This window comes from Somniosus microcephalus, chromosome 31 (genome assembly GCF_052327205.1).
Source record: "Somniosus microcephalus isolate GS21.2 chromosome 31, FLI_Smic_1.0, whole genome shotgun sequence".
NCBI lineage: Eukaryota > Metazoa > Chordata > Chondrichthyes > Squaliformes > Somniosidae > Somniosus > Somniosus microcephalus.
The window spans coordinates 4,241,958-4,255,176 of NC_141017.1; the positions used below are offsets into that span (position 1 = coordinate 4,241,958).

Sequence of the window (13,219 nt, forward strand, 5' to 3'; positions counted from 1 at the left end):
GGGCTGCACGCCGGCTCCGCGGAGACACCTATCCTGCTCCGCGGGGGCTCCGCAGACGCCCAACCTGCTCCGCGGCGGCTGCACGGGGGCTCCGCGGAGACACCTACCCTGCTCCGCGGGGGCTGCACGGGGGCTCTGCGGAGACACCTATCCTGCTCCGCGGGGGCTGCACGGGGGCTCTGCGGACGCCCAACCTGCTCCACGGAGACACCTATCCTGCTCCGCGGAAACACCTAACCTGCTCCGCGGGGGCTGCGCAGACGCCCAACCTGCTCCGCGGCAGCTGCACGGGGGCTCCGCGGAGACGCCCAACCTGCTCCGCGGGGGCTCTGTGGAGACACCTATCCTGCTCCGCGGGGGCTCTGTGGAGACACCTATCCTGCTCCGCGGGGGGCTGCACGGGGGCTCTACGGAGATGCCTATCCTGCTCCGCGGGGGCTGCGCGGACGCCCAACCTGCTCCGCGGGGGCTCAGCGGAGACACCTATCCTGCTCCGCGGGGGCTGCACGGGAGCTCCGCGGAGACACCTATCCTGCTCCACGGGGGCTCCGCAGACGCCCAACCTGCTCCGCGGGGGCTCTGCGGAGACACCTATCCTGCTCCGCGGGGGCTGCACGGGGGCTCTGCAGACGCCCAACCTGCTCTGCGGGGGCTGCACGGGGGCTCCGCGGAGACACCGATCCTGCTCCGCGGGGGCTGCACGGGGGCTCCGCAGACGGCCAACCTGCTCCGCGGGGGCTCCGCGGAGACGCCCAACCTGCTCTGCGGGGGCTGCACGGGGGCTCTGTGGAGACCCCCAACCTGCTCCAGAATATCCCTGTACCAACTCCTTCAGAGAGATTACTTGGATGCAGCACGCTGACATGGGAGTGGATGTGAACAGAACTTGTTTGCAGCCCTGGATCTAACCAGGAAATGAAACACAGGGTTTCCCAGGTTGGAATATTTGGAAACGGCTGGAGCTAAAGGTTCCAGCACACAGTAAGGACATGTGCTGACCAGAGTTTTAAAAATAAAACAAAACAAGCTTATAGAACAAAAGTGCACTGAACTGGCTAAAATTAAATTAAAGTTTAAAAAAAAAGAAATCGTGAATATAGCAGCACATGATTTGAAGAGGAATGGGAATTCAAACCAAATTAATATTTTGCCAGTTTAATTAAATGGATACCCAAGCAGTGAGGGGCTGGAAAATTCAGTAACGTTGCTGAGGAAAAGGGAACTTTCTTCACTGCAATAGGTGTAATGATGGGCTCGAACCTTCGTTACAAGGAAGTCAACTCAACACCTAGTGATGGACAGTCAGCGCGTCCGTCAGTCAGAGGCCGCGTCGGTCGGTGTCGGCGTGCCATCAAGTCCTGTGTTGGTTCGCTACGGAGTCAAATTATTTTTTGCTGTCAACTAGACCAATCTAGAGAAGAGCCACCTCGTTGTCCACTAAATGTATGACTGCTGCACAGTGTTGCCATTTCTCTTGCTGGACCTCCAAGGTACAGGAAATGATAACAATCCATAACTGCAGGGATTCCGGAGAACCCGAAGTGTGAGCATCAACTGCAGGTTAGGGGTGAAGCTGTTCTACACGTCCCCGGCCCGATGAGGAACGATAATGGAGACGAGGGGAGAGATCCCACAAATACCAAGTTCCTGTCATTAACATTTAAGTGCTGCCATTATCTTTTGTGCCCCACATGGAGCACGCACAAGGAAGACTGGAGGTCACCCCACACTGACTGAGCACCGTGGTGGAGCATGAATATTTTATCTATTGGGTTTCCGGATTTCAGAACACTTATTAGCAATACTAGAGAAATTCGTCAATGTTTTCAAAATTGCCCAACTCCAAATCTATTCCCTTCATTTGGAAAAAGTGGCGGATGCGACGACAGCTCGAAGAGAGAGCAAGACGATGCTGCAGCTCGAATGGCTGATAAAAATCACTCCCCCGCAAAGAACATTTTTCGTTGGCAAGTATGAGTGGAATTTAATACTAGACCCTACTCTGAGAAGGAACGCACAGTTCAGGAAGGCCTCACGTACGGTAAGTCTCACTTAGTGGAATGCAGGGCAGGTTAGATGTGTGGACTGTAGCAGAGTTCCCCATTACACTGTCGTAGAGATGGAGGGCGCCTTATTCGGGCTCTCACTGCACATTATATGATTTGCCATCTCTGCTTCAAGCTCCAGTGCGGAATTCTGATCTTCCTGCTCACTGTCCGTGCTCCCATCACTGTCCTTTCCCGAGATCTCCAGCCCTCTGAGGAAATGGCTGTTTCCGTGTGGAATTGGGTACAGGCCCTCCTGCAGTGCGCTCACCCCCATTGGGCTCGGTAAGAGATCCTCATCCGATGAGTGAATGGATTCATCATCCTCGACCATGTGATTCACTATATGAATCCCATCGAAGCTCATCGGAGTCTGAAAGGGCCCCTGACCTTTGAAAAGCCGGATCTGCATTAAAAAAAAAATACATGGACGTTAATCCAAAGCAGCAAGTACACTAATCGCTTGAAGTTACATGTAATAAGCTAAACACAAGTGACAATGCATCTGCCCCCAATTCATCTCCTGAAGTGCCATGTCAGGCTGTTGTACAGTTCCACGGGCACCAGTTGCCTTTTGGTATCTCATGCAAGTGGCCATTTCACTTTGGTGGGCTTCACAGTTGAGCCCTGTACCATCCTCGCCTGATGTCTCCACAGCAGGAGTCACTGCATTGTGATTAGCAATGGGAACCAGCACCTTTCAAAGAAAGGATTTGGAAAGAGTTACATTCAAGTATGGGGTTTGAAAGCAATGTGTATTCACATAAGGCTCGGTTTTAAAAAATGCAGGCAAAAGATGTCGGTGAGTAGTTTCACTCAGCTTGTTGGGAAATCTTTGGTTCCAGGCATTGGCTGGTTTGTCTTCCCTCCTCTCTATGAACAGAGACAGAAAAATACAGGCAGACCCGTAGCCTGTTTATTATTTTCATATTTACACAAAGACATGTTGCACTGTTCTAATGAAGTGAGTTTGATCATAGCTGTTGCTGTGTATGTTCACTTGCAGCTGAAGGACTTGGCTCTATCTTACCAGATCTTTCCTCAGCCTGCCTTCAAAACAATTGGAGGCAAAGTGTGAAAGAAACACATGTGCAGTTCAGATCACAGGGGGATCCTGTTCTTACACCCGCATATACTATATTGTAGATATCAGAGGGAATGGGCGCATCCCTAAACGCGAGATGCTCGGACTGCTTATAGCGCTGTACTCAAGAATACTGAAGGGAAAACCTCAAACTTGTAACAGGAACCTGAGCTGATTTTCCACTGTGTGGTCAGGGCTGATAAGGCCAATTGTAGCATCTCCATTTGAGGTCAGCTAACTCAACCACTTACTATTTCTTTGCACGCCTCTGATTGGTGGACTTCTAGGCTGGTTATACCATACCGTTTGCCTTGATTTTAGCATCATATTGACACACTGTAATTCGACGCAAGGTGACCAAAATATGTTCAGCTTTAGGACGGTCAGCGTCACACCCACTTAGAACTTTGTGAGCATCATTTTCAATCATTGGACAGTCAACATTAACATTTAACCAGCTTTCAGTTACTGATGTGCTACCTGTGAAAAGATCCATTTGATTTGTCCACAGATTAACAAAGCTAGCAGTATAACTTCAGTCTGCCTGCTCTGGACAGGTACCTGCACTGCAATAAAGTACCGGCTACAATAGATCTCCACATTATGCAACTTACAGAGCATCACGGCAAGGTGATGCAGTAGGGGCCACCTCCAAGGAAGGGGCTTTTAGGCCCACCATTCACTGTAGCACCACCTAAGGCTCCAATGCAAATACCAAGTGCAAAGCTGTCAAAAGCACCGGCTGCCGACAGGCTGTGGGCTGAAGTGCTTCAGGCAATCTGAACACGCAAAGTGGTTCTAGTACTCAGGTCCATATGGAACTCATGGACCTGCTACCCAGTCTATAGGGACCTGGTGACTCTGGTACCCCGGTCTATAGGGATCTGGTGACTCTGGTACCCCTGGTCTATAGGGATCTGGTGACACTGGTACCCTGGTCTATAGGGATCTGGTGGCTCTGGTACCCTGGTCTATAGGGATCTGGTGACTCTGGTACCCCTGGTCTATAGGGACCTGGTGACTCTGGTACCCCTGGTCTATAGGGATCTGGTGACTCTGGTACCCTGGTCTATAGGGATCTGGTGATTCTGGTACCCTGGTCTATAGGGACCTGATGACTCTGGTACCCCCGGTCTATAGGGATCTGGTGACTCTGGTCTATAAGGACCTGGTGACCCTTGTCTATAGGGATCTGGTGACTCTGGTACCCTGGTCTATAGGGACCTGGTGACTCTGGTACCCCCAGTCTATAGGGACCTGGTGACTCTGGCACCCCCGGTCTATAGGGACCTGGTGACTCTGGTACCCTGGTCTATAGGGACCTGGTGACTCTGGTACCCTGGTCTATAGGGGCCTCGTCTATAGGGGCCTGGTGACTCTGGTACCCCCAGTCTATAGGGACCTGGTGACTCTGGTACCCTTGGTCTATAGGGACCTGGTGACTCTGGTACCCCTGGTCTATAGGGATCTGGTGACTCTGGTACCCCCGGTCTATAGGGATCTGGTGACTCTGATCTATAAGGACCTGGTGACCCTTGTCTATAGGGATCTGGTGACCCTGGTACCCTGGTCTATAGGGACCTGGTGACTCTGGGACCCTGGTCTATAGGGACCTGGTGACTCTGGGACCCTGGTCTATAGGGATCTGGTGACCCTGGTACCCTGGTCTATAGGGACCTGGTGACTCTGGGACCCTGGTCTATAGGGATCTGGTGACTCTGGGACCCTGGTCTATAGGGACCTGGTGACACTGGTACCCTGGTCTATAGGGACCTGGTGACTCTGGGACCCCGGTCTATAGGGACCTGGTGACTCTGGTACCCCTGGTCTATAGGGACCTGGTGATTCTGGTGACTTTGGAAGAACCATGCACACATACAGTTGTTTTAAACATCCCTGTAATACACACTGGGGCAGTTTCTGCAAGATGGAGAGTTGATTCTTCAATATAATCAGGCTGTGATATTGCAACAACAGAACTCCGCAGAATCCTTTTTATCTCGCCAGTTATCTTCTCTCCTCCTGAAGGTGCTGACCCCCTTGTTGGGGCCAGGTCTTCGTACTGGTCATCACTGCGGCGACCAGATCTTTTTCTCACCAGACATCCACTGCCAAGCAGGGAGCTTTGGATAGCGATCAGAACCAGGAACCCTGCCAGACTTCCCCTCCCTGACCCAGGGGCTGTGTGGCCTTCCCCCAAGAGCAACAAACTCAGCACGGAGCAGAAATTAAACCTGGGACCTTTGCAGTCTGTGGCTCATATCACTCGGCCAGCAAAGGAGGAAGTGCAGCCTGGTCTACGCATCCCTTGCAGTTGAATAAAACTGTGCGTACAGCTCCAACCACTACATAAGGACAGCGGATCCAATGAGCACATGACATTTTTCAGCTCACTCCGTAAACAATTTTGTAATATACTTTGCTCGAGATGGGGTTGGAACATGTTTTCAGTGTCTGTGGCTGACATTAGCCCCACACAGCACAATTACAGCTGGCTACATCACAGACAACCCCCAGTAATGCATCGCCCCTTCGCCCCCGGTAATGCATCGCCCCTTCACCCCCAGTAATGCATCGCCCCTTCACCCCCAGTAATGCATCGCCCCCGGTAATGCATCGCCCCTTCACCCCCAGTAATGCATCGCCCCTTCACCCCCAGTAATGCATCTCCCCTTCACCCCCAGTAATGCATCGCCCCTTCACCCCCAGTAATGCACCTACCCTTCACCCCCAGTAATGCACCGCCCCTTCACCCCCAGTAATGCATCGCCCCTTCACCCCCAGTAATGCATCTCCCCTTCACCCCCAGTAATGCATCGCCCCTTCACCCCCAGTAATGCACCGCCCCTTCACCCCCAGTAATGCACCTCCCCTTCACCCCCAGTAATGCACCTCCCCTTCACCCCAGTAATGCACCTCCCCTTCACCCCCAGTAATGCACCTCCCCTTCACCCCCAGTAATGCACCTCCCCTTCACCCCCAGTAATGCACCTCCCCTTCACCCCCAGTAATGCACCTCCCCTTCACCCTCAGTAATGCACCTCCCCTTCACCCCCAGTAATGCACCTCCCCTTCACCCCCAGTAATGCACCTCCCCTTCACCCCCAGTAATGCACCTCCCCTTCACCCCCAGTAATGCACCTCCCCTTCACCCCCAGTAATGCATCTCCCCTTCCTCCCCAGTAATTTTAAAAAAAAATTCATTGATGGGATGTGGGCGTCGCTGGCTAGGCCTGCATTTAGTGCCCATCCCTAATTGCCCTTAAGATGGTGGTGAGCCGCCTTCTTGAACCGCTGCAGTCCATATGGTGTAGGTACACCCACAATGCTGTTAGGAAGGGAGTTCCAGGATTTTGGCCCAGCGACAGTGAAGGAACGGCGATACAGGTCCAAGTCAGGATGGTGTGTGGCTTGGAGGGGAACTTGTAGGTGGTGATGTTCCCATGCGTCTGCTGCCCTTGTCCTTCTAAGTGGTAGAGGTTGCAGATTTGGAAGGTGCTGTTGAAGGAGCTTTGGCGAGTTGCTGCAGTGCATCTTGTAGAGGGTATACACTGCAGCCACAGTGCGCCGGTGGTGGAGGGAGTGAATGGAGTGCCAATCAAGCGGGCTGCTTTATCCTGAATGGTGTCGAGCTTCTTGAGTGTTGTTGGAGCTGCACTCATCCAGGCAAGTGGAGAGTATTCCATCACACTCCTGACTTGTGCCTTGTAGATGGTGGAAAGGCTTTGGGGAGTCAGGAGGCGAGACACTCGCTGCAGAATTCCCAGCCTCTGGCCTGCTCTTGTAGCCACAGTATTTATATGGCTGGTCCAGTTCAGTTTCTGATCAATGGTAACCCCCAGGATGTTGATAGTGGGGGATTCAGCGATGGTAATGCCATTGAATGTCAAGGGGAGATGATTAGAGTCTCGCTTGTTGGAGATGGTCATTGCCTGGCACTTGTGTGGTGCGAATGTTACTTGCCACTTGTCAGCCCAAGTCTGAATGTTGTCCGGGTCTTGCTGCATATGGACACGGACTGCGTCAGTATCTGACGAGTCTCGAATGGTGCTGAACAGTGTGCAATCATCAGCGAACATCCCCACTTCTGACCTTATGATGGAGGGAAGGTCATTGATGAAACAGCTGAAGATGGTTGGGCCTAGGACACTGCCTTGAGGAACTCCTGCAGTGATGTCATGTGATTGAGGTGGATGCATCTCCTCTTCACCCCCAGTAATGCATCTCCCCTTCACCCCCAGTAATGCATCTCCCATTCCTCCCCAGTAATGCATCTCCCCTTCACCCCCAGTAATGCATCTCCCCTTCACCCCCAGTAATGCACCTCCCCTTCACCCCCAGTAATGCACCTCCCCTTCACCCCCAGTAATGCACCTCCCCTTCACCCCCAGTAATGCATCTCCCCTTCACCCCCAGTAATGCACCTCCCCTTCACCCCCAGTAATGCACCTCCCCTTCACCCCCAGTAATGCACCTCCCCTTCACCCCCAGTAATGCACCTCCCCTTCACCCCCAGTAATGCATCTCCCCTTCACCCCCAGTAATGCACCTCCCCTTCACCCCCAGTAATGCACCTCCCCTTCACCCCCAGTAATGCACCTCCCCTTCACCCCCAGTAACGCACCTCCCCTTCATCCCCAGTAATGCACCTCCCCTTCACCCCCAGTAATGCACCTCCCCTTCACCCCCAGTAATGCACCTCCCCTTCACCCCCAGTAATGCACCTCCCCTTCACCCCCAGTAATGCACCTCCCCTTCACCCCCAGTAATGCACCTCCCCTTCACCCCCAGTAATGCACCTCCCCTTCACCCCCAGTAATGCATCGCCACTTCAACAAAGTGAAAAACTACTTTTTGCACAAGCGAGATATTTTCAGTTTGAACACAAGACAAGAGGAATTGTGGACTGCTATTGTTGCTGCAGACTGGTTTGAAGCAGTAAAACGTGCATCACTTTGGACCCTTTTAAGTGATAGAGGTGGTGCGGGTGCTTTCATTTGCCAGTCTGACCTGGAGTTGTGCCTGGGTCCCAGGTATGAAAGCCTGCATGCTAACCGATTGCATCACCCGATATCGCACTATCCAGGACAACAATGAGTGGAGTATTTCGCAGCTGGGAGCCTGGAAACTATCTGCAGCTAGAACACTGAAGGCTGCTGGTTGCTCGACAGGGACAGAGAGCAACATGCTCAATGCATTCTGTACGGTATGGTTTAAGTTTCTCGGTGTAGTTGCCAGGATTTTCTTTGATGATAATAGCGACGAGAGCCCGCAAGCTGCAGCTATCCCTGTGAGCTCTCAGAGTCTAGAAACCTCACAGCGCTACTCAACGCTATCTCATCACACCACAGACTCCCACACTTCACCACAACCACTCGAAATCCGACTGCCGTGTGGGGAGAGTGCCCCAAAACACACTCTCAGTCTGAATAGACTGCAGCGCTGTTCAACATAGCGTGCAGCAGGCTGGGGGGGGGGGGGGGGGGGGGGCAAGAGAATGTGAACTTACTCAGGTGGCAGGGAGCAGGTACAGGCTCAGTTAGCTCGACGTGGATATGAGCTGTAACATTGGACACAACCTTATTCAAATAAAACTCAACGTGCGAACAATGACGGACCGGTAAAGGCCCACTGGTCCATCGAGCAATTGCGATACCTGGTGTGTCACAATATACACTCTCCACCCCACCCAAAACCATGTGATCTCCTGGGAGGCACGAAAAATCAGGTAAAAACCCCAGGCCAATTTGGGGGGGGGGGGGGGGGGGGAAAAGAGTAGAAATTCCTCTCCTACCCGTGTAGGTGATCAAAACTAATCCTGGAGTTCACTGGCCCTGAATTCCCAGCAGCACCTACCTTTTGTAAGAGGTGATCTCCGCCCCACCCAGAAACAGGTCCAGCTCTCGCTTGAAGGAATTCAGTGAATCAGCGTCCACCGCACGAGCCGGCAGCCTGTCCCAGAGGTCCACTGTTCTCTGGGAAATGAACCACCTCCTGACATCTAACCTCGATCTGCCTTGTACAACTTACAATTGTCCTCCCTAAACCATGAAACTACCGGATTGTCATAAAAACCCATCTGGTTCACTAATGTCCTTTAGGGAAGGAAATCTGCCGCCCTTACCCGGTCTGGCCTATGTGTGACTCCAGACTATATGTGGTTGACTCTTACCTGTCCTCGGAGGTGGCCGAGCAAGTCACTCAGTTGTAACAAACTATGAAACAAAATAATAAGAATGAAACCGGACGGACCACCCAGCATCAACCTCGGCACCGACTTTGGACGCGGGACGGCTCACCCAGCCCAGTCCACCCTGCAAAGTCCTCCTCACCAACATTTGGGGACTTGTGCCAAAATTGGGAGAGCAACAGCCTGACAGTCATACTGACAGAATCATACCTTTCAGCCAATGTCCCAAACTCCTCCATCAGCATCCCTGGGTATGTCCTGTCCCACCGGCAGGGCAGACCCACCAGGGGTGGCGGCACAGTGGTATACAGTCGGGAAGAAATGGCCCTGGGAGTCCTCAACATTGACTCCGGACCCCATGAAGTCTCATGGCTTCAGGTCAAGTATGGGCAAGGAGACCTCCTGCTGATCACAACCTACCGCCCTCCCCCAGTTGATGAATCAGTACTTCATGTTGGACACCACTTGGAAGAAGCACTGAGAGTAGCAAGGGCACAGAATGTACTCTGGGTGGGGGACATCAATGTCCATCACCAGGAGTGGCTCGGTAGCACCACTACTGACCGAGCTGGCCGAGTCCTGAAGGACACAGCTGCCAGTCTGGGCCTGCGACAGGTGGTGAGTGAACCAACACGAGGGAAAATACGACTTAACCTCGTCCTCACCAATCTACCTGTCGCAGATGCATCTGTCCATGACAGCATTGGTAGCAGTGACCACTGCACAGTCATTGTGGAAACGAAGTCCCGTCTTCACACTGAGGACACCCTCCATCGTGTTGTGTGGCACTACCACTGCGCTAAATGGGATAGATTCAGAACAGATCTAGCATCTCAAAACTGGGCATCCATGAGGCGCTGTGGGCCATCAGCAGCAGAATTGTATTCCACCACAATCTGTAACCTCATGAGCCGGCATATCCCTCACTCTGCCATTACCATCAAGCCAGGGGACCAACCCTGGTTCAACGACAAGTGTAGAACATCATGCCAGGAGCAGCACCAGGCGTACCTAAAAATGAGGTGCCAACCTGGGGAAGCTACAACACAGGACTACATGCATGCTAAAAAGCAGAAGCTGCATGCTATAGACAGGGCTAAGCGATCCCACAATCAATGGATCATACCAAAGTTCTGCAGTCCTGCCACAAACAGTCATGAATGGTGGTGGACCATTAAACAACTAACGGGAGGAGGAGGCTCCATGAATATCCCCATCCTCAATGATGGTGGAGTCCAGCACGCGACTGCAAAAGACAAGGCTGAAGCGTTTGCAACAATCTTCAGCCAGAAGTGCTGAGTTGATGATCCATATCGGCCTCCTCCCGAGGTCCCCACCATCACAGAAGCCAGTCTTCAGCCAATTCGAGTCACTCCATGTGATCAAGAAACAGCGGAGCGCACTGGATACAGCAAAGACTATGGGCCCTGACAACATCCCCGCTATCGTGAAGACTTATGCTCCAGAACTAGCCGCGCCTCTAGCCAAGCTGTTCCAGTACAGCTACATCTATCCTGGCATCTATCCGACAATGTGGAAAACTGCCCAGCTATGTCCTGTCCACAAAAAGCAGGACAAATCCAATCCGGCCAATTACCATCAGTCTACTCTCAATCATCAGCAAAGTGATGGAAGGTGTCATCGACAGTGCTATCAAGCGGCACTTACTCACCAATAACCTGCTCACTGATGCCCAGTTTGGGTTCCGCCAAAACCACTCGGCTCCCGACCTCATTACAGCCTTGACAAAGGAGCTGAATTCCAGAGGAAAGGTGAGAGTGACTGCCCTTGACATCAAAGCAATATTTGACCGAGTGTGGTATCAAGGAGCCCTAGTAAAACTGAAGTCAATGGGAATCAGGGGAAAACGCTCCACTGGCTGGAGTCATACCTAGCACGCATACAAGGCTACGGACCAAATGCTGGAATATGGGATTAGATTAGACAGGGCGTGATGGCCGGCGCGGACACGATGGGCCTCTATCCGTGCTGTATAACTCTATGACAAAGGAAGATGGTTGTGGTGGTTGAAGGTCAATCATCACAGCTCCAGGACATCGCTGCAGGAGTTCCTCAGGGCAGTGTCCTAGGCCCAACCATCTTCAGCTGGTTCATCAATGACGTTCCCTCCAACATAAGGTCAGAATTAGGGATGTTCGCTGATGACTGCACAGTGTTCAGCGCCATTCACAACTCCTCAGATGATGAAGCAGCCCGTGCCCGCATGCAGCAAGACCTGAACGACATTCAGCCTTGGGCTGATAAGTGGCAGGTAACATTCGCACCACAGAAGTGCCAGGCAATGACTAGCTCCAACAAGCGAGAGTCTAACCACCGCCCCTTGACATTCAATGGCATTACTATCGCCAAATCCTCCACCATCAACATCCTGGGAGTCACCATTGACCAGAAACTTAACTGGACCAGCCACATAAGTACTGTGGCTACAAGAGCAGGTCAGAGGCTGGGTATTCTGCGGCGAATGTCTCACCTCCTGACTCCCCAAAGCCTTTTCACCATCTACAAGGCACAAGTCAGGAGTGTGATGGAATAATCTCCACTTGCCTGGATGAGTGCAGCTCCAACAACACTCAAGAATCTCGACACCATCCAGGACAAAGCAGTCCACTTGATTGGCACTCCATCCACCACCTTAAACACTCACTCCCTCCACCACCAGCGTACCGTGGCTGCAGTGTGTACCATCTACACGATGCACTGCAGCAACTCACCAAGACTTCTTCGGCAGCTCCTCCCAAACCCGCGACCTCTACCACCTAGAAGGACAAGGGCAGCAGGTGCATGGGAACACCTCCACCTCCAAGTTCCCCTCCAAGTCACACGCCATCCTGACTTAGAAGTATATCGCCGATCCTTCATCGTCGCTGGGTCAAAATCCTGGAACTCCCTCCCTAACAGCACTGTGGGAGCACCTTCACCACACGGACAGCAGCGGTTCAAGGCGGCGGCTCACCCCCACCTTCTCAAGGGCAATTCGGGATGGGCAATAAATGCTGGCCTTGCCAGCGACGCCCACATCCCATAAACGAATTTATAAAAAATTGCAAACGTAGTAAAAAGTCCGACGACACTTCACAGGAGCGTTATCAAACAAAATCTGACACTGAGCCACGTAAGGAGATATTGGGACAGCTGATCATAAGCTTGGTCAAAGAGGATGGTTTTAAAGAGCTTCTTAAAAGGAGGAGAGAGAGCTGGAGGTGGGGAAAGATTTAGGGAGGGAATTCCAGTTAGGGCCTAGGTAGGTGAAGGCACGGCCGCCAATGGTGGAGCGAAGAGGCCCGAATTCGAGGAGCGCAGAGGGCTGCACCTGACTGTTCGCAACCTTGGTGTCGTATTTGACCCGGAGATAAGCTTCTGACAACATTCCCAAGACCACCTACTTTCACCGCCGTCTTTCACCGCCGTAACATCGCTGCTAGACCGAGAGCCAATATACGTCAGCGGGCACAGGGGTGAAGGGTTAAAGGGACTTGGTGCAAGTTAGGATACGGGCAGCTGAGTTTTAGATAAGCTCCAGTTTACGGAGCGAGCAAAGTGGGAGGCCGTGTGTTGGAATAGTCAAGTCTAGAGGTAACAAAGGCATGGATGAGGGTTTCAGCAGCGGATGAGCTGAGGCAAGGGCGGAGACGGGCGATGTTACGGAGTTGGAAGTAGGCTGTCTTGGTGATGGAGAGGATATGGGGTCGGAAGCTCAGCTCGTGGTCAAATAGGACACGAGGTTGCAAACAGTCTGGTTCAGCTTCAGACAGTGGCCAGGGAGAGGGGTGGAGTCGGTGTCTAGGGAATGGAGTTTGTGGCAGGGACCGAAGACAATGGTTTCAGACAGCGGCCAGGGAGAGGGGTGGAGTTGGTGTCTAGGGAACGGAGTTTGTGGCA

The 13,219-nt window shown here is 52.6% G+C and overlaps 1 protein-coding gene across 9 annotated transcripts in view; it reads right to left on the reverse strand.

Moving 5' to 3' along the window:
- Nucleotides 1–1,139: 1,139 nt before the first annotated feature.
- The window catches only part of LOC147097543 (EVI5-like protein), a 330,047-nt gene continuing 317,967 nt past the window's right edge, over nt 1,140–13,219 (reverse strand). For all 9 annotated transcript variants that reach the window (XM_085971478.1, XM_085971482.1, XM_085971475.1 and 6 more), the window contains one exon: nt 1,140–2,451. In XM_085971478.1, the coding sequence (XP_085827604.1) occupies nt 2,104–2,451 (348 nt within the window). In that variant the 3' untranslated portion in view covers nt 1,140–2,103. The remainder of the gene's footprint in view (nt 2,452–13,219) is intronic.